Genomic DNA, 24638 nt, shown 5'->3' on the forward strand with positions numbered 1-24638 from the left:
CATCAAATATGGAATCCAAACATTGCAGGCATCTTTCCATGAAATGTATCTCTGTACAGGGAAGGCACAGAAGGAGGGTTAGTGATTAAAGATAGGATTTCTCCTTTTCCCCCTCCCCATTCTAAATGATCACCAATCACTGAAAATATTTGAGCAGTTGGGATATCCAGTATGTTGCAATGGAGCTCTTCTTTCCATCCTGATGAACTTTTCCTATTCAGGTCATCAAGAGTTACTTAACTTTGTTTTCCTTTAATTAAAAATCAAGAGGCCAATTCACATGTCTTTTTTCTCAATACTGACTTTTCATATGACACTCAAAATGCTGTCTCTTCTGGAGGCCACTGGACCTGTTCCAAATTCAGTGGGAGTATTCTTTGATGTGAAGCAGTTGTGTGTGTCTGTGTGTCTGGGGTGGCTTCTTTATTCTTCTTTTTAAAGATTGTCAGTGGTTTTGCATAACCTGGGATTCACATCTTTATATTGTTTGTTTTGTTTCTTGGTTAACTTTTTTTGGCAACCAGTCCTTTTGGAACTTATAGAGAGCCTTTTTGCCCACAAAAGTTGGAGGTTATTCCAGGTAAAAAATAAATACAAATGTAATAACCATATATTACACTATTAACCACTATGAATTATTTCTGTATTGGGAAAAGTAAAATGAAATTGTAATGAGAATGTAATCATTCTACAAGCTTTTAAATAAGGTATTCATACTGCCTAAGACCACCAGTTAATTGGTTAATTAGTAATAGAACATTTTTAGCTTAAATCTGTGGAACCGTGCTGGATGGAAATTTTGGGAATTATAATCTAAGACATATAAAAAGCAACCAGTCATCAAAGACTGGTCTCAGGAGTAGCAGGTAATAATGACCCATTTGTCAGAATTCAGGAAGTACAACTTTTCCATAGGGAAAGCAAAGTTAGACTCTTGTAAAGCAGGAGGCAGAGCTGCTTAAAAATAATGGTGGTTTAGGTCTTGGGGAGAGAGATTTATGTTAACTGAGAATAAAACATGATTGCACAATGGAATTTACAGCTGAAAATAAAAGGTTGAAAAAAATAGTTTGGTATAGTTGTAAGTAAGCCTCAAATGTATATAAGGAAGTAATGTAAGCAAAGGTAAGTCCTAGAGTAAAAAAACCTCTAAGTCAAATTTATTTATTTATTTGAATTTAAATAAATAAACTCACAAACTTCATTAGTACAGGTAGGGGAAAAAGAGTAGACATCAAGGGTGTGCAATTTACTCTGCTAGGTCAATCTTGTCCAGCCTGCAAGCTCCACTTTTCTTTGAGTAACAGTTCCCAACATGTGTACTACAGCTAGAGTCATCAGCTTGTGTAAGATTGCCCAAGTTCCACCAAGGAGAACCAGCTGCAAAGCAGTGAAATGTGAGAGTCAGGAGATCTTGATGGGAGTGGGGCAATTACTGTAACATGAGGTATAGATTGCATGTACAAATCCAGATGTCTATTCATATAACTGAGGCAGTCTAACCCAACTCAAACACTGTCAGCATACTGTAGTTGTGCAGTAACCTGAAGAAAATGCTTACTTTACAGGTAACAAACAGATGCTGAGGTGGGTTGATAATTATTAACAAGTTGTGACAGGGAATTTTTTGTGTGTAGACTTTTACTAGGCTTCGTTACTAAACTTCAGAAGTTCTTGTGGATTTACTACAGATTAGCTAGCACTTTACCATTAGATCCCAATCTGCCTTCTCTAAGATCATTCTAAACCGATGAAGAGTAGGTGGCAAGAATGAAATGGATTACATGTCATATAGTTTATGGACTATCCATACTTAGCTTTGCTAGTTGCTCCATGTTTTGTAAGCGAAGGAAGGGGGCACATTACTACCACAAAGTTCTTCCACCCACAAATTATTTATCAACTTGCTATTCTCTATTTCTCCACACACATTCTTCTTATAGCCTGGCATGTGCAAAGTTTATGGTTGTGTGGGACAGACCCCATTTTTTGGCAATATTGAGGGCTTTTTATGATTTTCTGACTGCTGTGTGTTTTAATATTTGTATATATTTTATCTGTTTTTAATGTGAGCTGCCCAGAGTCATGTACTTGAAATGGATGGCTATATAAATTGAATAAATAAATATAAATATTTTTTTTACCACCACAAGGGCAATACATTAACAGTTGTTTGTTTAAATCCTGTTTTGCTGACTTTCTTTAGAATGTGTTTGCCTCAGTACACACACACAAACACACACAAACACACACATCATAACTTGTCATACTGTCTCTTTTAGCACTTCAGGTATAAAAAAAAAATTATATCAAGGCTGATCATCCATCTGATCATGTAATACTAAATTCTGATGTTTTGGGTTTACACAATGAATTAATCCACTGTGGTTTGTAAACCATGATTTATGGCTTAGTATTATGTTTGAGCCAAGTGACTTTGGTTTGTTGAAAAAACAGGCTTGACAAACTGGCTTAGCATATACAGCCACATGCTGAAGCATATTTCTGTAAAGATGTAACAGTTTATGTGACATCAAAAAAGTCCAGAGTAGCAATTGCATTGTTGCAAGTTCCAGCTTATTTCAATATAAAATATATATTGCTTAATCAGAACAACACACACACACACACACCTACACCTTAAGCACTTAGTAACTTAGTAAAATACTGAGGATGACTTTGGTATCTGGTCCAAATCTACCTCACAGATTTGTGAAGAAAAAAGTGTCGGAGTGAAGAAACTTATATGCCACTCTCAGGAAAGGTGTGATAGAAGAAGTCATAAATGTTATGGTATAGCATGAGAAAATTCTGATATATTTCAGTGTATTATGTTTTTAAAGCAACACTATCTGTCTAGAAACAGATGATGCAGCTATTTTGTCCTACCCTTTTATACCAAAGTTCAAATTGAATACATGATCAGCCTATGTTCACACACACACAGAATGTGCAAGCATTTCATACGTAACTGGGTAGTATCTGAGTAAGAGCAGACTACAGACTGGTGATGTATATTTTTAAAATAAACAGAGAATCTTGCAGCTTGAATGAATCAGGTCCAGAATGGCACACCCATTCTGTGATATCAATTCTGTCATTCCCGTTTTCCATACAGATAATAACACAATGCTAATATGCAATAATTTATGAATAAGTACATGGAGAACATTTATTTCATTGGCAAAATGTTGCTGCTTTTAGATGAAAGAACTCTTTTAACCACTGTCACTACCACTAGGTTCTTGGGCAATGCCAGCAAACCTGTAGATGTTTTGCAATTCAAGTCTTAGCAGCTCCAGTCAGCTTGGCCTCTGGTGAGGGTTGCTGGGAGCTGTAATTCAGCAATATCTGAAGAGCCACAGGCTTCCCATCCTGGTTTAGTGCTTAGAATGTCCGAAGAAGAGCAGGAGAAAACAATTCAATTATCTGCTCAGGTATGAAGCTCACCAGGTGACTGTAAGACAATCACATCTCTTAGCCTAACTTCTCCACAGGGATTTTGTGAGGATAACAGTAGGAGGGGAATATGTACTTTGTTTCAGAGAAAGGAAGGAGAAAAATGGAATATTTAATAATCACCATTGGGAACAGTGTTCAAACAACTCCTTACATATTTGCCTGATGGGTGCAAGAATATCTTTGGAGATGGGTTTGTTATTCAGAAAGGTGGTGACATTATTTTGATCCTTGCATAAAACACATAAAGTTATTGAGAAGCTATACTTAAAATTTGTGTCCACACCTTAGTCTTCAGAACTTTCCATAAGCACATTAGACACTTAAATAGTTGCAAAATGCTATTCCTTTCCTTGAAGCTGCAGTCCAGAGAACTGAGCTTTGTGTAATGATAAGTGATTTTCTGATACAAATATGAAGAACACTCCTTGTGTTACACACACACAAGCAAGCTGCTTCCAAGATTCAGCTTATGGTCACTCATTCACACACTCAGAGCCTGTTGAGGCACATGGATCTTGTCAGCCCCCCTTGCTTTCTACTTGGATTTCCAGATAGGTGCGGCTTGAGCAGACAAGACACACAGCCCTGGTCAACAGCTGGGAAATAATAATGGACACACACAAATAACTTTCAACCAAACACTGAGGCACAACAGGTTCTTTGAAATACACAGAGACCCAGTGAATTTAAAGTAAAAGCAAAACTTTACTGGTTGCAAGGTACATTTGCTCTTCCTCATATGCGTGCACACACTCATTCACACTTACCCACGTCCAACTAAGCTGCCAGGCATTAGCTAGAGGGACGGAAGCTGCCAAGTTTGGATCCAAGGATGACTCAAGGAGTGGGTGGACTCTGGGACCCCTTTTATTCCCTAAAGTCCTTGCTTTGTTGATGCGATTGGGGTGGGGGTTTCCATTTGCTCCTGCCCTTTGATCTCCTTCTATGGAATCCATTTGCTCTTTGATGTCTTTGGTTCAGGTGACATTCTTTTTCCTCTGCCTTCTTCCTGTCTACCTCCCTGCAGGGATCTTTAGTCACGAATTCTCTCTGCTTTACCTGCCTGCTTCATCTTTTTGTTATGCAGCTTTAGGCTAGATCTCACACTTGTATCTGCTCTATAAGAACTGCTGGCAAATAGAAAAGAGGCATATTTAATAGGGGTTTGTAAGGGAGTCAAGATCTGATTTGAATTCAAAAATCTGAGATCCAAAGATGGTATGGTTCTGTCTAAATTTATAATTCAAGATTTCAAGGCAGCAGGATTTTAATTATTCAAGATTTCATTTAATTTAAAAAAAATGACCATTGATAATGCATCAAAAGCCCTGCAGTTGCTTAATTTTTTGGCAGACATAAATGAAAGTAGCAAGAATGGTAGGACCATGTGTTTTGGGGCTGGCAGACTTGTCAGCGTGACTCATTGCCATAACCTCTGCTGTGAATGATATATTAAGTGCTGTTTGTGCAACTTTACTTTTAACATATGCACTACTAATGCATATATATTATGTAAGGGTTTTATATTACATGTAGTAGTCCAATAGCAAGCACACTACAGTATCTAGGCCCACACTGTCAAGCCTCACATAGCTGGTAAGACCAAGGAAGCAAGAACAACATGGATTTCAGGAAGGAATTTTTAATGCTAGTCTGGGGTAAATATAGAATCTTGAAAACTATAAGAGGAATTAACTCAGCCTCAGTGAGTTAATTAAGGTGGACTCTCCTTGAAGTACTTTTGCTCAGCAGCTGGACAGATATGCCTCTTCTGAGATAAATGTTCAAACATTTCATCCTATGCTTTCCTATAATCTCTGTCACACAAAATGGATAAACCTCAATCTCTATCTCCCTCATTCTATACAAACCTGACTGAACACATTCTAACAGAAGGATGAGATGTAAGTAGCTGAGCAACACTCCTTAAGCACTGATAGGACAGGTTTGCAGAGCTGATAAAACTCATAGACCAGCCACTCATTTCAGTATCAGAAAGCACAAGGCATTATTCAACTGCCCTCCCTTCCTTTGCCCATATTCAGAAATAAAGCTGCAACAAGGTTTGAGACTCTGTAATAGGGCTGTGCAGCACTTCATATTCAAATAGAAAAAGATCCTTCAAAGTGTGCTTTGGCATGCACATACAATCAGTTGGCAATCTGGATATTAATATGTCAAATGCTAGAAACACTAAGGCCGTATTGTGCAGAAGCAACTCATCAAGAAGCTGGTACATTTGACTAGAACCACACTGAGGTGAATATAAGATGTCCCATGACAGTTGGCTCATGCTAATTGCTAGGATGATCTGATTGGAAACAAAGTAGTCTGAAGCAGCAGTTCACTTCATTTGACAATTTTAGCAGTCCTAATTTACTCCATTTGCCACTTCTATTATTCTTCACTTTCTGGGAAGACTTGTTGGCAAAACCTATGGTTCTGGTTGGAAAAAGGAGATTAAGCCAGAAACTACTTCATTTGGTTAAGCAATATTGGGGAAATTCCTAAAAAATCCAGTATGTGTACAGTTTGTTCTACAAAGTTTGTCTTAAAAATAAATTTGAATTCTTATTAATTTCAGAACACCTTCAGAGAAGATGCCTCTGAATTGTGAAAGAAGTTTCAGGGAAAGACCTGTTGGATGTAGTGAGATTTAAGACTACAGTCCCAGGTCAATGGAATTTACTTCTAAATAAGCATCCCTATACTTCTACTGCATACATGTAAGTTACTTTCAGTTGAATTTAACAGAATGTATTTCTAAATACTTGTGCTTAGGATTTCATTGGTAGTTACTAACTTGAACTGGATTAGGCCATCATGGTTTCAATGTTTATTCTAGGTGTTTTTCCCTAAAGTTTCCAAAGAAGTACCTCTGGGTAAAGCAAATACACTATACCCGAATAGGATTCCCAAGAAAGAGGAGCTGAAAACCAGTGTTATCAGTACATGCTTTATTAAAGGTAAGTACTTACAGGAATGTACACGCAGTGCTCCCTGCGACAGTCAACAGGTATGTATGCTGTGTTCTGCCATGGCATGTCCATAACAAGGACTGGTTTATAAAGCCTTTATAACCATCATGCTAAGCATTCATTAATCTTATGTGCAAAACAAGTGGTCAGTTAAAATATATGAAAAACAAGCATATCAGTGGAATACCGTTACCTCCTTGTGCATACCTAGACACAGTCTGCACCTTGCTGTGCATATCTTTTATACGAAAGTTCATGTAGTGGTTAAAGGTAGCATCAGCCTGGTTCACTGCAGGGGTAGCTCACGATGAGTGCAAGTTCAAACAATGCGACATTCAGTCTAGTGCGAATCATACATTGACACCGGATCAAGTTTAATGGGAGCCAAAATTCAGTGAATGTGAGGCCAGCATGTGCACAGTTGAGGCTAGTGCATGCACAGTTGCTGTTGGGGTTTTAGAGGCTAATCACTGTGTATGCAAAATGGAGAAAAGGATGGTTCCATCTGAGGAAGCTCCAAAAGAACAGGCTGATTTTGAAGAACCACAGCAGAACACAGGAGATACAGGAATGCTCTGGATATGGGTTTATCCTCCAGCTTGTTCTTTGGTCACTTGATTTATTTATTTTAAATATTTATGAAATCTCTCAACCTAGAAGATAGATAGGAATGATATTTAGAATTTTTTTTGTTTTAAGTTTGCGTTCTATAACTACTCTGTGACTTTGTTAAAATGAATTTAAGTTGGAAGTATACACTTTTAATCTTTTACTGTTACATTTCATTAATAAAAATATAAGCATTTATGTTTAAACATTTTCATTGCCTGTTTCCATCCAGCTAGAACCAATTACCCTAGTTTCCATAGAAATATAACTTCAAATAGTGCAAATTCAAATAATGTGACCATTTTGTGGTATTAATTATCAGCACTAATTGAGACCTACCTGTATAGGGTTTATCCTCAACGTGTTTCTGATGATGATGCTATCGGTTCAATCATGTCCAATTCTCGGCAATTCTACGGACCAGCTTTCTCCACATTCTCCGATCTTGTACAGCTTCTTTTAGTTGCTTTATGCTTGTCTGTAATATGAAACAGCGAGAAGTATTGTACAAATGCACAGCTACTACTACTAGATATTCACAGTCTAAGAAAATGGAAAATGTGATTGTTATTGAATTTGGGGAGTGTTTTCTGATTTTCATGATTGACTTCTTCTACCTTAGTTAACTTCTTATATTGATGTTTTGTTTTTTCTTGTGCACAGGGCAACGCAGGGACCCACTGTAAGTAGATCATTCTGGGTCCCAAAGGAACCTACTTTAAGTAGATCATTGTGGGTCACAAAGCAGACTCTCAGATCCCCCCCCCCCACTATGGGGAGAGAGTTCAGGTTCCAAGCCTTCTCCCCAGGCTGTGGGAATTGGGGGCAGGTGGGAGAAATGGAGCAGGAGGGTTGCTCAGCCACTACTTTCCTGCACCTGGCGCAGCAATTGGCCTGACAATCCCCCCACACCCCAAGTGGTTCAGGAGGAAGAGAAGTCCCTCAGAAATCCAGGAAACCACCAGGTCATCTCAGGGATCTGTTTCCATTGTTTCTAGCCCCCCACCCATAAAAAAACAGATCAAGATGCAAATGGATGATTGAAGCCCCACCTGTCTTTTACATGTATCTTGCAGACTTTAGCAACAGTAAAGGTGGTGATAGTGGCCCATCTCTCAGTCACCAGCAGATAATTTAGGTGCTTCAGCTTGGTCATCAAAGCTGTTCTAGGGAGCTGGGAAAGAATGGCAGCAGTGGCAGCTTGTGAGAGCTTCTTTCAGGAGTGGAATGGCTCCATGGGCTTGTATGCATCAATACAGTTGCCACCTGTGACACCATCCCTACCATAGTGTCATCCTGCTCAAAGTAGATTCCCCGATGGATATGTGTGGGCTGGGTTGGTTAATTTTTTAAAAGATGAATGGGCCAGGCACATATCCCTTTGTCTGCACGACCCAAGGCAACTGCCTCCCCGATCTTGGCTATATTTCCATCACTGGGGTAGCTCATAGATATAAGCAACATAACACATAGACCTCCCCCCATTCAACAATGTTAGATGGCATGCAGTTTCCTGGTTCTTGTGTTTCTAAGCTATGATCATCAAGATATTTCGGTTTCTTCCTTCCAGTGTACAGTTTAATGGAAAATAGCATACTCTGGCAAATATATTTATTTTCTGTAGGTTTCAGACAGTAATTGTATGCAATGTCACTTACAGATGTAATACTGATCTCTAATGAAGTTATATTAAATTTCAGCCACTCCTTGAACAAAGTAGGAGCAGATACAGTAAAGCAAAGTCCACATGCGATTGAACTTTGTCTATGGGCATGGATTGTACAGTAGATCAAATGCCCACAGATAAACAACAACAGGAAGAATATGAAATATTTATTTTCAGTTTTAGGTCATTTACCCAAGAGTTTTTTTTTTTACAGGCAGAAGCATGTTTGTTTCTCTTGTGCATTAATAGATTGAAGAAGATTTGAGAGAAAGAAGAAACATAGATAATCCAAAGGTAACAATTGACCAACCTTGCACCTCTACAACATCAGCTAAGAGACTTTTTTTTATGGTGTAATGTCTGTTCCCTGTTGAATCAGAAAATCAATAAGAACATTCATTCATTCAATTTATATAGCCGCCCATCTCAAACCAGTGACTCTGGGGGGCTAACCATCATAAAAACAGTCAAACAGTTAAACAGTACAAAATAAATTAAATACAAATAGCAGCCAAGAGATATTAAAATCCGTCAGTGTCAGCACAACCAGGTAACAGGGCCCTTCACACACTTGGGACCCCAGGCCTAGGCACATAGCCAGGTCTTCAAGGCCTTTCAGAAAACCAGTAGGGTTGGGCCATCCTATTCTCAGGAGGGAGGATATTCCAGAGGGCAGGCACCACAGCAGAAAAGGTGCACCTCCTGGCCCCCACCAGCTGACATTCCTTGGCTGACAGAACCTGGAGCATGCCCATCCTGCCAGACTGGATTGGATGGGTAAAGACAACAGGGAAACCTGGTCCCAAGCTATGAAGCCTTATGTTGTCCCCACCCCCCAAATTTGTGACTTCATTTTATCTTAAATACCATCATTTTGGCAGAATTAGAGTGTTCTACCTGATCATGTTATATTTCTCATGGTGGATTCATGCCCTTCTAGGATATTAAAATCCGCCAAGACATCTGGATCATAACTGGACCAAAGTGATGGTTAATACCTCACTGGTGGAAGGGTGAAATGACTAAATGATTTGGGACTTCCCACCTCTTTAGAAAGCTTAGGCACTAAGATTGGAATTCCTACACTTGAGTCTACTAGTAACATTTATTAGGTTGGTAACACAAGATATAGGGTCTTTTCTGTGGTGGTAGCAGCACAGTCCTTGTAAAATGTCCAGCTGTGTGGATGGTTTCTTCTTTGCTTTGGATGTTCCTAATATGCTATTAAATTAATTGATGCCTTGCTTGTGTATCTGTTTGTACAATATTTACAGCTGCATTTATATTAATTGTACTATGTTGCTGCTCCATTTTATTTTTAAAAAAAAATGTTATTATTTTAATTTTTAAACCTTTCAGGTTACCTAAAAAGCCTGATAAACATAGTTTCAGTCAAAGTCCAGAAAGAGTTCTGTCTTTCTGCTGCACACACTTTAAGATCAATGAAATCAGTGAATCATGAACATCATTATCCTTATTTTGCTCATCTGAGTCAGCATCCATTGCATAACATATGTAGCAATGTATCATTATGTAGTGATTGTGGTGTTGGGGAAATATCATGCTGCCTCTCCTGTTGTGGGGAAACTTTAAGAGGCCATTGTCTTTCTCTCTAAAGCAGTGCTTTCAACCTTGACAGCTTTAAGATGTGTGGACTTCAACTCCCAGAATTCCCCAGCTAGCATGGCTGGCTGGGAAATTCTTGAAGTTGAAGTCCACATACCTTAAAGTTGTCAGGTCTGAAAAACAAGGCTCTAAAGAATACCTCCTGCTCCCAGTTCTTGGTTGGGGAAAATTCACTTGCTTCCACAGCTATTACTATACTCCACTGAGATATTCAATTCCCACACTTTTGGCATGGGAAAAAGGGGATGACAGTCCTACTTTTCTATTACTGCCAAAACCGAGTTTTGTTGATTTGTTTTCTTGGAGTTTTGGTACGCTGGCCATGCTCATAAGGGCTCAGGACTGCATCCAGGAATACAAAGAAAGCAAACTTTAACACAGTATAAAGACAATTTTAAAGCAATTAAAATATTAAAGCAATTAAAACAAAACTACTGAAACAATAAAAGGGCCTGGGTAAACAAGTAGATTTTGATCTCCCACCTAAACTGTGGTAAGGAGGGGGCTAATCAGAACTCCACTGGCTTCATTTCAAGACCAGAAGGCGCACTGCTACCATTTTGAAAATGAAAGAAGTAAGTGCTCCCATCAGCCCAAGCAAAGTTGTAGTCAGGTGTTTCTGGATTAAAAGAGGCAAAGAAGTAGTTTTTATAAGGGCCAAACATACTCACTTTTATCTTTTTTCATCAACTAGAAACATAGTTAGACATAATACCTCCCTTGGATAAAGTAAGACATAATAATGTTAGTACAATTGTCCTTGTTAATCATACTAGAAAAACCATACTCAGGCTAAATAGGAGTGTCACGTGCCAGGTCATTGCCCTATTTGGGACATCCCAATAAATAAAAATAAATCCATTGTTCATGTGCAGTCTAATTTTGATTTATACCAAAGATAAGAAGACTCAAGTTGAAATTCAAGCCTTATCAATACTTTAGACTGAAAAGGATAACTCACATCTGATTCCCAAAAGGGGGTGGAGAGAGAGAACCTATTATTCTTAACCCTTTCAGTATTAATTTTTTCTGTCAGTCATCCCATTGGCTGTAATGAACTCATGTGAAATTCCCAGATACATCCAAAGTGTAAAATATTCACTCTGTCCTAAAGTCAGGGATATGTAGCGTTAATGACCGCAGGTCCAGTTCAGAAAGAATGTGTACCTTTGGCAGAGTGATGTCATGCCTTCAATGGTGTCACTGACAACTGTCATTTTTAACTGTCACAAAACAGACTTTCTGCAACATTCCAGATAATCCCTGGAGAGTTGAATGTCCTGCAATTAGCATGCTTGACCCACTCTTTTTGCCATGAGCAGTAGCAGTTGTTTGGAATTGCCATTTATTAAAGCCATAGACTATAATGTGGAATCTACTGTTTGCCCCAGCATCTTGATACACTTTTCTATATTCAGGAAAGGGCGGGGAGTGGGGATGGGGATGGAATTGCCCAAACCCTGAAACTGCAAATATCAAGGAGCGAACTCTTCAGAGCAGAGAGTGCGGAGGAGAAACGAGAAGGCAACTCCAAATTTAGTACGGACACGGGTGACATCTACCGGTTCACACTTCTTCACGAATTCATGCGCTTGCTCTTTCCTCTCCGGTGGCGGCTATTTAAGGGCGAGCGGGTGGCAAAGGAGAGATGGGGGCTCGCCTCGGTTTGGCTCTGGCTGCCTGGCGACTGGCCCCGCTCGCAGATCGCCTTCCTCCTTGCTTGGATTATTTCCGCGTTGATGGGCAGCAAGGGTGGCGTGTCTCCTTTGTCATATGAGCAAACTGGTCATTCCAGTAAAGAGAAACCTCAAGTCGCCACGCTTCTCGTCTCATGCCGAGGGTTCCACCTCGATCCTCTCGCAAGAGGGTTGGCTTTTTTCGTTGTCTTTCTTTTTTTCTTCTTCTTCTTCCTAACTTTCACTTTGCCGGTTCTTGAAGGCGGGCCCGCCTTGATCGACTCTTCTTTCTCCCCCCACATCTAGCCGAGCGGGCGCTTGGACGACAGGTGCTGCGACTCAGCGGCTGGCCTCCGAGAAGGCGGCGGGTGCTTCGGACGCTGCGACGGGATTGGCGGCTGAACCTCTCACGTCCCCTCCGAGCGCGCCATGAAAACGGGTGGCCTGGATAACGCGGCTTTCCAGACCTCCAATCCGGATCTTCTTGACCCTCAGCTCTCCCCGGTGACCCCGAGTGTCTTGTCATCGCCGACCTTTGTTAACCCGGACGAGGAGCTCTGCGGGATTGGCCAGTGCACTCCTCGCGCCTTGCAGGTCTGCAACAATGTCAAAGGGTACTTGGTCTTCTACAGCCTCCTCTCGGTCTTCCAAGGTAAGCGGGAGCAGCGAGCCCTTTCCCGGGGACGGGACTTGTCATCAGGGCTCCTGGGTTGCCTTGGAGTCTTTGGCGTTCAGCCCTGCTTGCCTTCCCTCCGGCCGATCTCCAGCTGTCTTCCCCAGCGAATTGGAGTGTGAAAAACGAAGGAGCCCCACTGCCGAGACTAATTCCACAGGCTGTCCCGGTCACTTCTGGTGCAGCTAGATCGTTCCCCAACTTGATGCTTTCCAATCTGTTATTATGGTTTCAGGTGCAGGGTCGAGGTGACTAGCAATAATAAAAATATAAAAGTTAGAACGAAGTTAAAATCAAGACTAAAATTAATCAAGAATTGAAAGCCTGTGGAAGAGGTTCATCTTTACAGACATTCTTAACATAAGGCAAACTCATGAGCAGAGATGTGCATTGGTGGTCTAAGAGTGACTCAGGAGAAGCCCTAGTCCTGTGTGTCAGATAACCAGCCTCTGACTGGAGGCAGGGATGCATCAGCCTGAGAAGTCTGTCAGGGGATGGATGACTTCTCAGGTCCTAAGCCATTTATGGATTTAAGGATTAGCACTCACCTTACATTATGTCTGTTAAACAATTTGTAACCAGTACAGATCTTTCAGTGCCAGGATCATGTGCTCCTTGTACTTTGCACTGCTTGGCAAGTTAGCTGGGTGTTTTTCATTAATTTTGTAATTTATGGATACTTTTCAAGAATAACTTGGTGTAGACCCCACAGCAGTAGTCAAAGTAGCATGGATATAAAGTGGCATGGATCTAAAAAAGGCATGGATAACTGTTGCCAGATCAGCATGAATTTGGAGAGTTGCAGCTTGCTGCACTAATTGTAATGGTTCAGGTGCTCTCTTTACCAGTACCATCTGAGAATCCAGTGACAGCGGAAAATCAAAGAGGGTCCCAGACTGCAGATTTGATCCAAAATAAGATGAACCTTAATCCCTAAATCTACCTTCCTATTAGCCAGCTCTGACTGGATTTAACTTCAGTTTGTTTTTCCTAATCCAACCCATTAATGATTATAGGCAACATTAAGAGTAGTACTGATTACTTCCTTGGAGTTGGAAGGCAAGAAGCAGTAAAGCTGGGCATCATCAGCATACTGATGACAGGACACTCCAGAACTTGGTATTACCTCTTACAGCAATTTCGTATAGATGTCAAACATCTACACAAGATGAAATCCTGTGGGACACCATAAATCAATGGCCTAAGTGTCAAAGAGTAGTATAATGGTGAGTTGCCTGATTAATCCAGCTTTAGGAGACTGTTATTTAAACAGCCAGCTGCAAGTTTTTCTATTAATGATGAGAAGAATTCCTCCTGGAAGACCATCAGAAAAAAAACTAAATAAATCTCTGCCTCTATGCATTAGGAGATAAATTGAACCTAAATGGAAAAATCCAGTTGCTAGCATTTTTGTAACCCAATCTCTTTCCTCTCAATAAGTTTTGCTAAAGAAAACTTGGTGATTTCCTTGCAAACAACTAGTTTCAGTTTGAGACAATTGTCAAAAAACCTGACAAGTAACCTCTAAGCACTACCCTCTGGACATGATCCAAGAGAAAGGATTGGAACTATTGTAAAACATTGCCTCCAATAAAATGCCATCTGTATCAATTTAATCTGTACCATCTGTTTAGAAGAAAGGATGCTGTGATACCATCAATGTCAATGGGCTATAACATCATTGCAATCATCAACATGTGATTTCGTGCCTCTGCTGCTGCTTTCATCTCTGCTTTGAACCCATTTCTCACCAAGTCTGTTTTTGGGCTTTGGTTATTTTCAAGCACAGACTAGACAGCAATATATCATAAATGCTTTAATTTTTCCTGGACTGAACAGAGGTGGGGACTGGTGGCCTCACTGCCCCAATTCTACAATTCTATAGAAATGGAGATAGAATTAAGGTGACAATCCTGCTTAATAAAAGTTCATTTCATAATTAGTGAGTGTCTATCCAATACAAGTGCATTTAGGCTTAAGTGTTAATGTGAAATGTACAATTATTTCTTGCTCAGAAATATGGGTAACAGAAAGCTCTCCACTCTTAAAAAACAAATGAACAAAAACACCCCAAACCTCTGTAATACTTCTGTAGTACTTCTGAACACCTTGATCTGTTGTTTCAAACAGTTTGCAATGTAAAGTGATCTTGAGTACATTATATTGTCTTGATAGTTTTTATAAGCCTTTGTATATTGGAGCAAAAAAAATCACATTGGAAGGATGTGTGGGAGATAGGGTTCTTCCAGTGGCAGTGCTCACTGGCTTTCTCTGGGTGCTTTCTGATATGCAGATGTGACAAAACTAGTGTGGGTTGGAGGTATGTGGCAATCACCTTACAAGTATGCACTGTCTTTTGGAAGAGAAACCTTGTTGTTTATTCGCTTAGTCGCTTCTGACTCTTCGTGACTTCATGGACCAGCCCACGCCAGAGCTCCCTGTCGGTCGTCAACACCCCCAGCTCCCCCAGGGACGGGTCCATCACCTCTAGAATATCATCCATCCACCTTGCCCTTGGTCGGCCCCTCTTCCTTTTGCCTTCCACTCTCCCTAGCATCAGCATCTTCTCCAGGGTGTCCTGTCTTCTCATTATGTGGCCAAAGTATTTCAGTTTTGCCTTTAATACCATTCCCTCAAGTGAGCAGTCTGGCTTTATTTCCTGGAGGATGGACTGGTTTAATCTTCTTGCAGTCCAAGGCACTCTCAGAATTTTCCTCCAACACCACAGTTCAAAAGCATCTATCTTCCTTCTCTCAGCCTTCCTTATGGTCCAGCTCTTGCAGACATATGTTACTATGGGGAACACCATTGCTCTAACTATGCGGAGCTTTGTTGTCAGTGTGATGTCTCTGCTCTTAACTATTTTATCGAGATTGGTCATTGCTCTTCTTCCAAGGATTAAGCGTCTTCTGATTTCCTGACTGCAGTCAGCATCTGCAGTAATCTTCGCACCTAGAAATACAAAGTCTTTCACTGCCTCTATGTTTTCTCCCTCTATTTGCCAGTTATCAATCAAGCTGGTTGCCATAATTGTGGTTTTTTTTGAGGTTTAGCTGCAAGCCAGCTTTTGCACTTTCTTCTTTCACCTTCATCATAACGCTCCTCAGTTCCTCTTCGCTTTCAGCCATCAAAGTGGTATCATCTGCATATCTGAGATTGTTAACGTTTCTTCCAGCGATTTTAACCCCAGCGTTGGATTCCTCAAGCCCAGCATGTCGCATGATGTGTTCTGCATACAAGTTGAATAGGTAGGGTGAGAGTATACACCCCTGCCGTACTCCTTTCCCACCTTAAACCAGTCTGTTGTTCCTGGTCTGTTCTTACTGTTGCTACTTGGTCGTTATACAGATTCTTCAGGAGGCATATAAGATGACTTGGTATCCCCATACCGCTAAGAACTTGCCAGAATTTGTTATGGTCCACACAGTCAAAGGCTTTAGAATAGTCAATAAAACAGAAATAGATGTTTTTCTGAAACTCCCTGGCTTTTTCCATTATCCGGCGGATATTGGCAATTTGGTCTAGTTCCTCTGCCTTTTCTAAACCCAGCTTGCACATCTGGCAATTCTCGCTCCATGAATTGCTGAAGTCTACCTTGCAGGATCTTGAGCATTACCTTACTGGCATGTGAAATGAGTGCCACTGTTCGATAGTTTGAACATTCTTTAGTGTTTCCCTTTTTTGGTATGGGGATATAAGTTGATTTTTTCCAGTCTGATGGCCATTCTTGTGTTTTCCAAATTTGCTGGCATATAGCATGCATTACCTTGACAGCATCATCTTGCAAGATTTTGAACAGTTCAGCTGGGATGCCGTCATCTCCTGCTGCCTTGTTATTAGCAATGCTTCTTAAGGCCCATTCAACCTCACTCTTCAGGATGTCTGGCTCTAGCTCACTGACCACACCCTCAAAGCTATCCCCGATATTGTTATCCTTCCTATACAGGTCTTCTGTATATTCTTGCCACCTTTTCTTGATCTCTTCTTCTTCTGTTAGGTCCTTGCCATCTTTGTTTTTGATCATACCCATTTTGGCCTGGAATTTACCTCCCATGTTTCTAATTTTCTGGAAGAGGTCTCTTGTCCTTCCTATTCTATTGTCGTCTTCCACTTCCGCTCATTGCTTGTTTAAAAATAATTCCTTATCTCTTCTGGCTAACCTCTGGAATTTGGCATTTAATTGGGCATATCTCCTCCTATCACTGTTGCCTTTTGCTTTCCTTCTTTCTTGGGCTACTTCTAGTGTCTCAGCAGACAGCCGCTCTGCCTTCTTGGTTTTCTCTTTCTTTGGGATGTATTTTGTTGCCGCCTCTTGAACAATGTTGCGAACTTCTGTCCATAGTTCTTCCGGGGCCCTATCTACTAAGCCCAGTCCCTTAAATCTATTCTTCACCTCCACTGCATATTCCTTAGGGATATTAGTGAGCTCATGTCTAGCTGATCTGTGGGTCTTCCCTAATCTCTTGAGTCTGATCCTAAATTGTGCAATAAGAAGTTCGTGATCGAAACTACAGTCAGCTCCACGTCTTGTTTTTACCAACTGTATAGATGTCCGCCACCTTTGGCTGCAAAGGATGTAGTCAATCTGATTTCGGTGTTGTCCATCTGGTGAAGTCCATGTATAAAGCCATCTCTTAGGTTGTTGGAAGAGAGTGTTTGTTATGCAGAGTGAGTTGTCTTGGCAAAATTCTATCAGCCTATGTCCTGCTTCCTTTTGTTCTCCCAGGCCATGCTTACCTGTAATTCCAGGTGTCATTTGACTGCCCACCTTAGCATTCCAGTCTCCTGTGATGAAAATAACATCTCTTTTAGGCGTGTTGTCCAGTAGGTGCTGCAGATCCTCATAGAACTGCTCTACTTCAGCTTCTTCAGCATCTGTGGTTGGGGTGTATATTTGGATCACTGTGATGTTAGATGGCTTGCCCTGAATTCGAATTGAGAACATTCTGTCATTTTTTGGATTGTATCCAAGCCCTGCTTTAGCCACTTTACTATTAATTATGAAGGCTACTCCATTTCTTCTGTGGTCCTCTTGTCCACAGTAGTAGATCTGGTGGTCATTTGATGTGAAGTGGCCCGTTCCAGTCCATTTCAGTTCACTGATGCCCAGAATGTCTATCTTTAATCTTGACATCTCTCCAATAACCACATCCAATTTGCCCTGGCTCATAGATCTTACATTTCAGGTTCCAATGGTGTGTTGATCCTTAGAACATCAGATTCGCCGTTCACCACCAGCACTGTCGGCCGCTAGCCGTCCTTTCGGCTTTGAGGTAGCTGCGTCATCACATCTGGGGCTAGTTGAACTCATCCTCTGTTCCTCCCCAGTAGCATTTTGACCATCTTCCGACCTGGGAGTCTCATCTTCTGATGGTATACCGACATATCTCTGGTTGTACTGATCCATGTAGTTTTCATGGCAAGAATACTGGGGTGGGTTGCCATTACCTTCCCCAGGGATCGCATTTAGTCTGACCTCTCTGTCATGACCTTCCCATCTTGGGTGGCCCTTTACGGTTTAGCTCATGGCATCATTGAGGTGCACAGTCTCCAGCACCATGACAAGGTAACGATCCTTTGCTGAAGAACGATCCTTTGCTGAAGAAGAGAAACCTACAACCCACTTATTTTCCCAAGGGCAAAACAATTGTTAGCATTGTGTGTGGGGGTGCATCCTTCCAATTTGGAGGTGCTGCTTACTGAGTTATGTGCCACAGTTTAAAAAATGGTATGAACTGCTTCAGAGCCAGATTTCCCAGAGCAGTTTACAATGGTCAGAATTTTTTATTTCAATTAAAATGATGACCCTAATCTTTGGATCCCAGTTCTGTTATATCAATGGAAGCAAAGCCTCATTTTCTAATGCACAATGATTCTTGTGTCATAGCATTTTACCTTGGTGATCCTACACAGATGTTCTGTGCTTTAGGGTGATACTAATAGGTGTTGTGAGCTTCGTGTGGTGCAGAGTGGTAGGCAGCAGTATTGCAACCAAAACTCTACCCACAACCTAGGTTCGGTCCCAGTGGAAGCTCAATTCTCGGGTAGCCGGCTCAGGCCCACTCAGCCTTCCATCCTTCTGAGGTTGGTAAAATGAGTACCCAGCTTGCTGTGGAAGGTGATGACTGGGGAAGGCAATGGCAAACCACCCCGCTATAGTCTGCCAAGAATATGTCACAAAAGCGGTGTCCCCCCAAGTGGTCAGATGTGACTCGGTGCTTATACAGGAGACCTTTCACCACTCACATAATAGGTGTTAACTAATGCTCATATGTAAGTTGCTATTCATTTCCTTTGAAAATATTAGTCTCCATTTTTATTCTGATCTCTACTGAAAATATATTATATTGCAGAATTGAATTCTGTTAAAATTGTGGCTTGATTTAAACATACATCTTTTCTGAAATCTTATTTTTTAAAACTTTCTCTCCCATCTCAGACTGTGGGTCATTCCTCAGCTTCTTTCTGCATGGTTAATATTTGTTCAATCACAACAGAACAAGTTTCTTCATTTTTTTTTCTTGGAACTTTTAGCAGTTTCTGCAATGAAAATTTGAATGTCTTCACTTTAAAATAATATAATTCAGCATATAACTATTTTGCAACATACCATATATGTTCCATCATTTTGAATTTTAGTTTTTTTTAAGATTAGGGCACATTATCTTAAGATTTATCACTGCTATATGTATTTTCATTTTATTTTTTTTTCTGTTCTGCCTTTATTATTTTTATAACTAACTCAAGGTGGTGAACATACCTAATACTCCTCCTATTTTCCCCACAACAGCAACCCTGTGAGGTGAGTTGGGCCGAGAGAGAGTGACTGGCCCAAGGTCACCCAGCCGGCTTTCTTGCCTAAGGCAGGACTAGAACTCCCAGACTCCTGGTTTCTAGCCCAGCACCTTAACCACTATGGCTCTGATTTTGTAAGAAAAGCTTTATAAACTTCCCAACTGTTTTAAAATAGTTATTTTGATGGTAAAATCTGAGTGGAACCAACAAGTGGGATAGTGTTGTAGAGTCCCTTTTTTTCTTTGATCCAAAGAAGTACTGATTACTTCTTTGGGTCATAATTTTACTGATAATTTGGATTCAGGCAACCATATAATAGACTGAATGTTACGATTGCTGATACCTGTTATTTTGCATAAAGTTGTTGTCCAAAGATTGCTGTTGAAATGATACTGGCTTGTACAAAATAGCACTAGAATTATTATACTCTAATTGTACAATAGGTCCTTTTTAATGAGAGCAAGGGATCCTCCTCTGGATTCTGTAGCCTGGGATCAGAATTAAAAACTTAGTAATAAATCAATCAATGAGATGGTGAATGTCAGATAGTGAACACTGTAACCTTATGCACAATTATTTGGAAATGCAACAGAATTTATTTCTGCGTGAATTAGGTATGTTTGGACCGATGTGTAATATTGCAAGGAGCTGTGGACTGGGGAAAAGGAAAACCATCCCGTTTATTAACTTGGGTGAAAATAACTGCTGAAAAAAATAGGGAAGGAAAATGGAGTCTGTAAGTATGAACTGTAGAGGCTGAGAAGTTCCTTTGATACCTCTAGTTTTGGCCATCAGGTTCAGGAGACTAAGGCTTTTCTTTGAAGGGGATTCTGGCAAGTTAGAGGACTGTGTGTGTTTCCTTCTTAAAAGGGCAATATTTTTATCACTGTATGGTCAGAGTCAGAAAAGGATGATATGAAACCTGCATTTAAAAATCCAAATGGCAACTATACAGTAAAATATATATCTATTATTTATTCAGGTAACTAATAATTTGCTCTAAAATAGAATCCAAAATTTGTATTCTGTAGTCCACCTCATTTTGCTCTGATTTCTAAAATAGTTTTCATTAAAAACCACTATGAAGTCATGCAACTTATATTGTGGGATGTGCCCGTCCTGTAACTAGAAGTTCTATTCACCTAACGGAATTGCTGTCTCCTACTAATAACAGTATTCAACTGTGTACTGAATTGAAGTTGCAGTCTATACTGAACTGGGAGTAAGTACTCAACACCTATTTCATTCAACATGATGGTGCTTGCTTCTGAGAAGACTCTTAAGATGTTTATAAATGGAGCTAACTATGCAAGCCATAAAATGTACAAATGGTGCATCATAAGCTCATACCCTAGTAGGCACATTTTGGCTCAAATACTGGCCTATTCCATAACAAAATATATGTAATCTGATTAATCATACCCACCTTCAAACAAGCTCTAAAACTTGGCTCTTTCCCCTGGCCTTGGTTTAGGGTATTTGACAGGCTACTTCAGGTTGGTGATGATGTAGGGAGCATGTTTTGTTTTGTTCTCTTGGGGCAACTGTGGCACTTTTTATAACGTCGTTTTCCTTCTGCTTTTTAATTTGTGATGCTGCTGAGAGTTGTTTCACAGTTGGGTGACCTACAAATGTGACAAATACATAAAATGCATCTGTTTTTCTTCTAGGGATTATAGTAAATGGATTGATAAATGTGAGCATTTCTACAATTGAGAAGCGTTATGACTTGAACAGTTCCCTCACTGGCATAATCTCTGCTGGTTATGACATTTCATTCTCTGGGTTATGCCTTTTTATATCCTTCTATGGTGAAAGAGGTCACAAACCAAAATGGCTGGCTTTGTCGTCTTTCCTGATTGCTACAGGAGCATTTGTATTTTCTATGCCACATTTTACTAGTGGAATATACACGTTTGGAGAAAAAGTGGAAGGTAAGTTCATATATTTTAAGATGATCATTTTTCTTTTATTGTTGCTATATGGCATAGTTCAAAAAATATATACCCAGGATGTATTTATACAATCAATATAAGTGGTTTTTTTCCTGTTGCTTACTGGGAATTAACAACACAATCTTGGAATAGAGCTCAGTATAGCTGGCCAAAAATTAGCTTTCTCAAAGTCAGATGGAAAACAGTGGTCCCAATGTTGGCAGAATGATCAATGATGACAGAACCATCATTGCCTTTCCTTAGAACAAAGAAGTTAATCTCAACTGCTGTCTTTCCAAATAACTGCTCTTTGCAAAAGACAATATGGAAGAACATCTCCAGTTCAGTGTTTGATAAGCTAAATCTCTTTTGGAACCTGAAACTGGCTCTTTGGATGTCATTCATTTCCTTACTTTGAATTTCCATGTTAATTGCACAGTTGTCCTCAGGGGGGAACTTCCATGTCCATGTGAAGACTTCCATGTGAACAGGAACCTTACACTATCAGGGTCCAATTCTGTGTGTACATAAAAGTTCCCTTATGCTGCAAACATGGAGAGCTAAAAGCAATCAATCAATTCAGATCACTGTCAAAAAAGATCAGCCCCCTCTTTGGCAACCTACTATGTTGAGTGGAATAAAGAACAAGAGAAAATAAAAGAAAGATGGATATTAAAGAAAAATGAGCTGTTGTAATAATGGTGATTCTACTAGTTCTGGCTTTTGCTCTGCCAACTGCTTGCTTAAACCCATCCACTACTGATGCATAGCCACAGCAGGGTATTCCAAGGTCATGTGGCCCTAATAAGTGAATTACTATCAGTTGAAGAACTGCAAGATATTTCAACTTCATTGCAAAGTCACTGTTGCCCCATTCCTCTGTAATCTAGATGGGCTGGCTCTGTCAGCATAGAGTGCTATCAGAGGAATCTTTTTTTGCCCACTCTTGTCATTCCATGTTCATGGTGCCTGCTCTAATTACAGGCTAAAAGATTACAATGGATAATGATAGTACATCCCACTTTTCCTATGAAAAAGGAACTAACAACAGTAATTCCATTAAATGCTTTAGATAGAGGCTGACCACATTACTCCACACTTTGGTTGTAAATGTGGTTTGCACAAAAGGAAAAATGATATGCCTCCTTTTTGATGAGCAAAATTCCCAAGCAATAGTAGCAGTTCTATAGGAACTGGATTTTAAATTGTTCTGTATACTATCAGGTATGGTCCTGGTGAAGAATGTAAGGATTAAAATGGCCACTAACAGAGGAATTGGTCAAATTTCCTCCTACTGAAGACTGCACTATACACCTGTTTTAAGTGCTATCTGTCAGTGGAATATGATTCTATCTATGCCTTTTTTTTTTTGGTACCTTCGAGTCACTGTTGACTTCTGGCAACTGCCTGGACTAGACCCTGCAGTTTTCTTGGCAAGGTTTTTCAGAAGTGGTTTGTCATTGTCTCCTTCCTAGTGCTGAGAGAAAGGACTGGCCCAAGATCATCCAGCTGGCTCTATGCCTCAGGTGGAACTAGAACTCATGGTCTCCCAGTTCCTAGCCTGGTGCCTTAACCAGTACACCAGACTGGCTCTCTATGTCTATGACATAAAAGTGGAATATTAATTGCTGACAAAATGGACTCCCCTTTACCCCTGTGGACCCCTCCATGTCTCTCTCATCTGCTCTAGTGGATCCCAAATGAATGAGCAAGAGTCTACTTGTCTGATAGTAGAAGTAGCCCATGTAAATATTGTATGCATTTTTAAGTGATAGCACATCGAATCATTCCAACACATTGGGGAAAAAACCCCTCTGGAGCTCATAGAGTATTATATACTCTAAATGTGTTTAGAGGAGTGAACTGATAATAATTAGCCAGTTTTTTGAAGGAATTGTCACACTGCATATTGCACACACGGTGTAATCATTAAATAAAGTGTCAATAAGTAAGAGAGGTGTGGTTTTTTTCTATTTCATCAAGAGGTAGAGGTTTAAAGTTAAGACCTGAGAGCAAAAGTAATCTTTGAGAGTTAAGAATTAACATTAGATCAGGAGGAAGAGAATCTTTCTTTTCTTTTAAATCAAATGTTGTATTTGCTTTGGATGTAATCCAGTGGAGGTTATTTGCTGGGTAGGACTGTAGCTAGATATGGACTGCTCCAAGGTGTCAATCATTTTCTCTCTTTTCCATATATTATTTTCACTATTGCCCTTTTTCTCACTGTTGTGAGAAAAGTGCACATGCGCATGCATTTTTGTCAGCATTTGGACCTTTCAGAAGGGATCTGAAATTAAAACAAAGGTCATATGAAATTAGACTAAGGGTTGCAGAGAATGTTAGGGTAACAGAATGCTGATCCCTACTGATCACACAACTTGATTCTTGCTCTGCTCTGGGGAAGGAAGAGGTTTTCACATGTGTACTGGCATTTAAAACCTTATTAATATAATGGTTATTTAGCTCATTTTCATTTGGGGATTTGGGTAGCATATTTTCATACTCTATTTTCATATTTTTCCCCTTTTTATTTAGCCAAACATTTGGGCAATGCTCTAGTAATGATGACAACAATTTGCTAATTTATGCAACTGAAACAAATGTAGACACATTGATGTCCTAGGCACCAGTGAGGCCCAGCCATAAAAACAGATTTTTTTTTCCCTTTCATATCTATTAACTATGATGGTTTGCTATTTTCTGTTTTCTTTAACGAGGACCGTTCTTAAACTCACTTGCATGAAAATGCTATACCTGTGATTCTTTAACTACATCAGGAGTAGATAACCTGCAGCTATAAGGCTACATCTGTCCCCTGAGCTAGTTTTTTACAGCCCAGCAGAGCCCCTATCTACAGATGCAAAAAAAGTCAGTATTACATTTTACTGTCATTTTGAGGTGGGAAACATATGAAGTGTACAGTATGCCCTATAATAAAGTTAGCATAGTTGAGATGTAACAAAGACAACCTCATAAAGCTCTCCTCCAAAATCCAGACACCCCCTGATATCTGGCCCTGTCCAGGTATGTAATATGTCTCATCCATTGTGCATCATTTGCTCACCACTGTGGACCCCAATTTTCCTGATTTTACCCAATGATAGAAAAACCTGTATTTAGAAATGTTCCTATTTCTAGATTACCCCAAGAAATTAATACTTGGGGTATATCAACTTTTATGAAACCTTAATTTGAAAAAAACAATGGAGAATTGTAATT

At 40.0% G+C, this 24638-nt stretch overlaps 1 protein-coding gene across 1 annotated transcript in view; it reads left to right on the top strand.

Annotated features, from left to right (window-relative positions):
- Positions 1–11944: 11944 nt before the first annotated feature.
- SLCO4C1 (solute carrier organic anion transporter family member 4C1) overlaps positions 11945–24638 on the top strand; it is a 39632-nt gene continuing 26938 nt past the window's right edge. Inside the window, exons 1-3 of the mRNA XM_063295390.1 lie at positions 11945–12208; positions 12324–12669; positions 21156–21419. Coding sequence (XP_063151460.1) covers positions 12447–12669; positions 21156–21419 — 487 coding nt within the window. The 5' untranslated portion in view covers positions 11945–12208; positions 12324–12446. The remainder of the gene's footprint in view (positions 12209–12323; positions 12670–21155; positions 21420–24638) is intronic.

This window comes from Candoia aspera, chromosome 2 (genome assembly GCF_035149785.1).
Source record: "Candoia aspera isolate rCanAsp1 chromosome 2, rCanAsp1.hap2, whole genome shotgun sequence".
Taxonomy (NCBI): Eukaryota; Metazoa; Chordata; class Lepidosauria; order Squamata; family Boidae; genus Candoia; species Candoia aspera.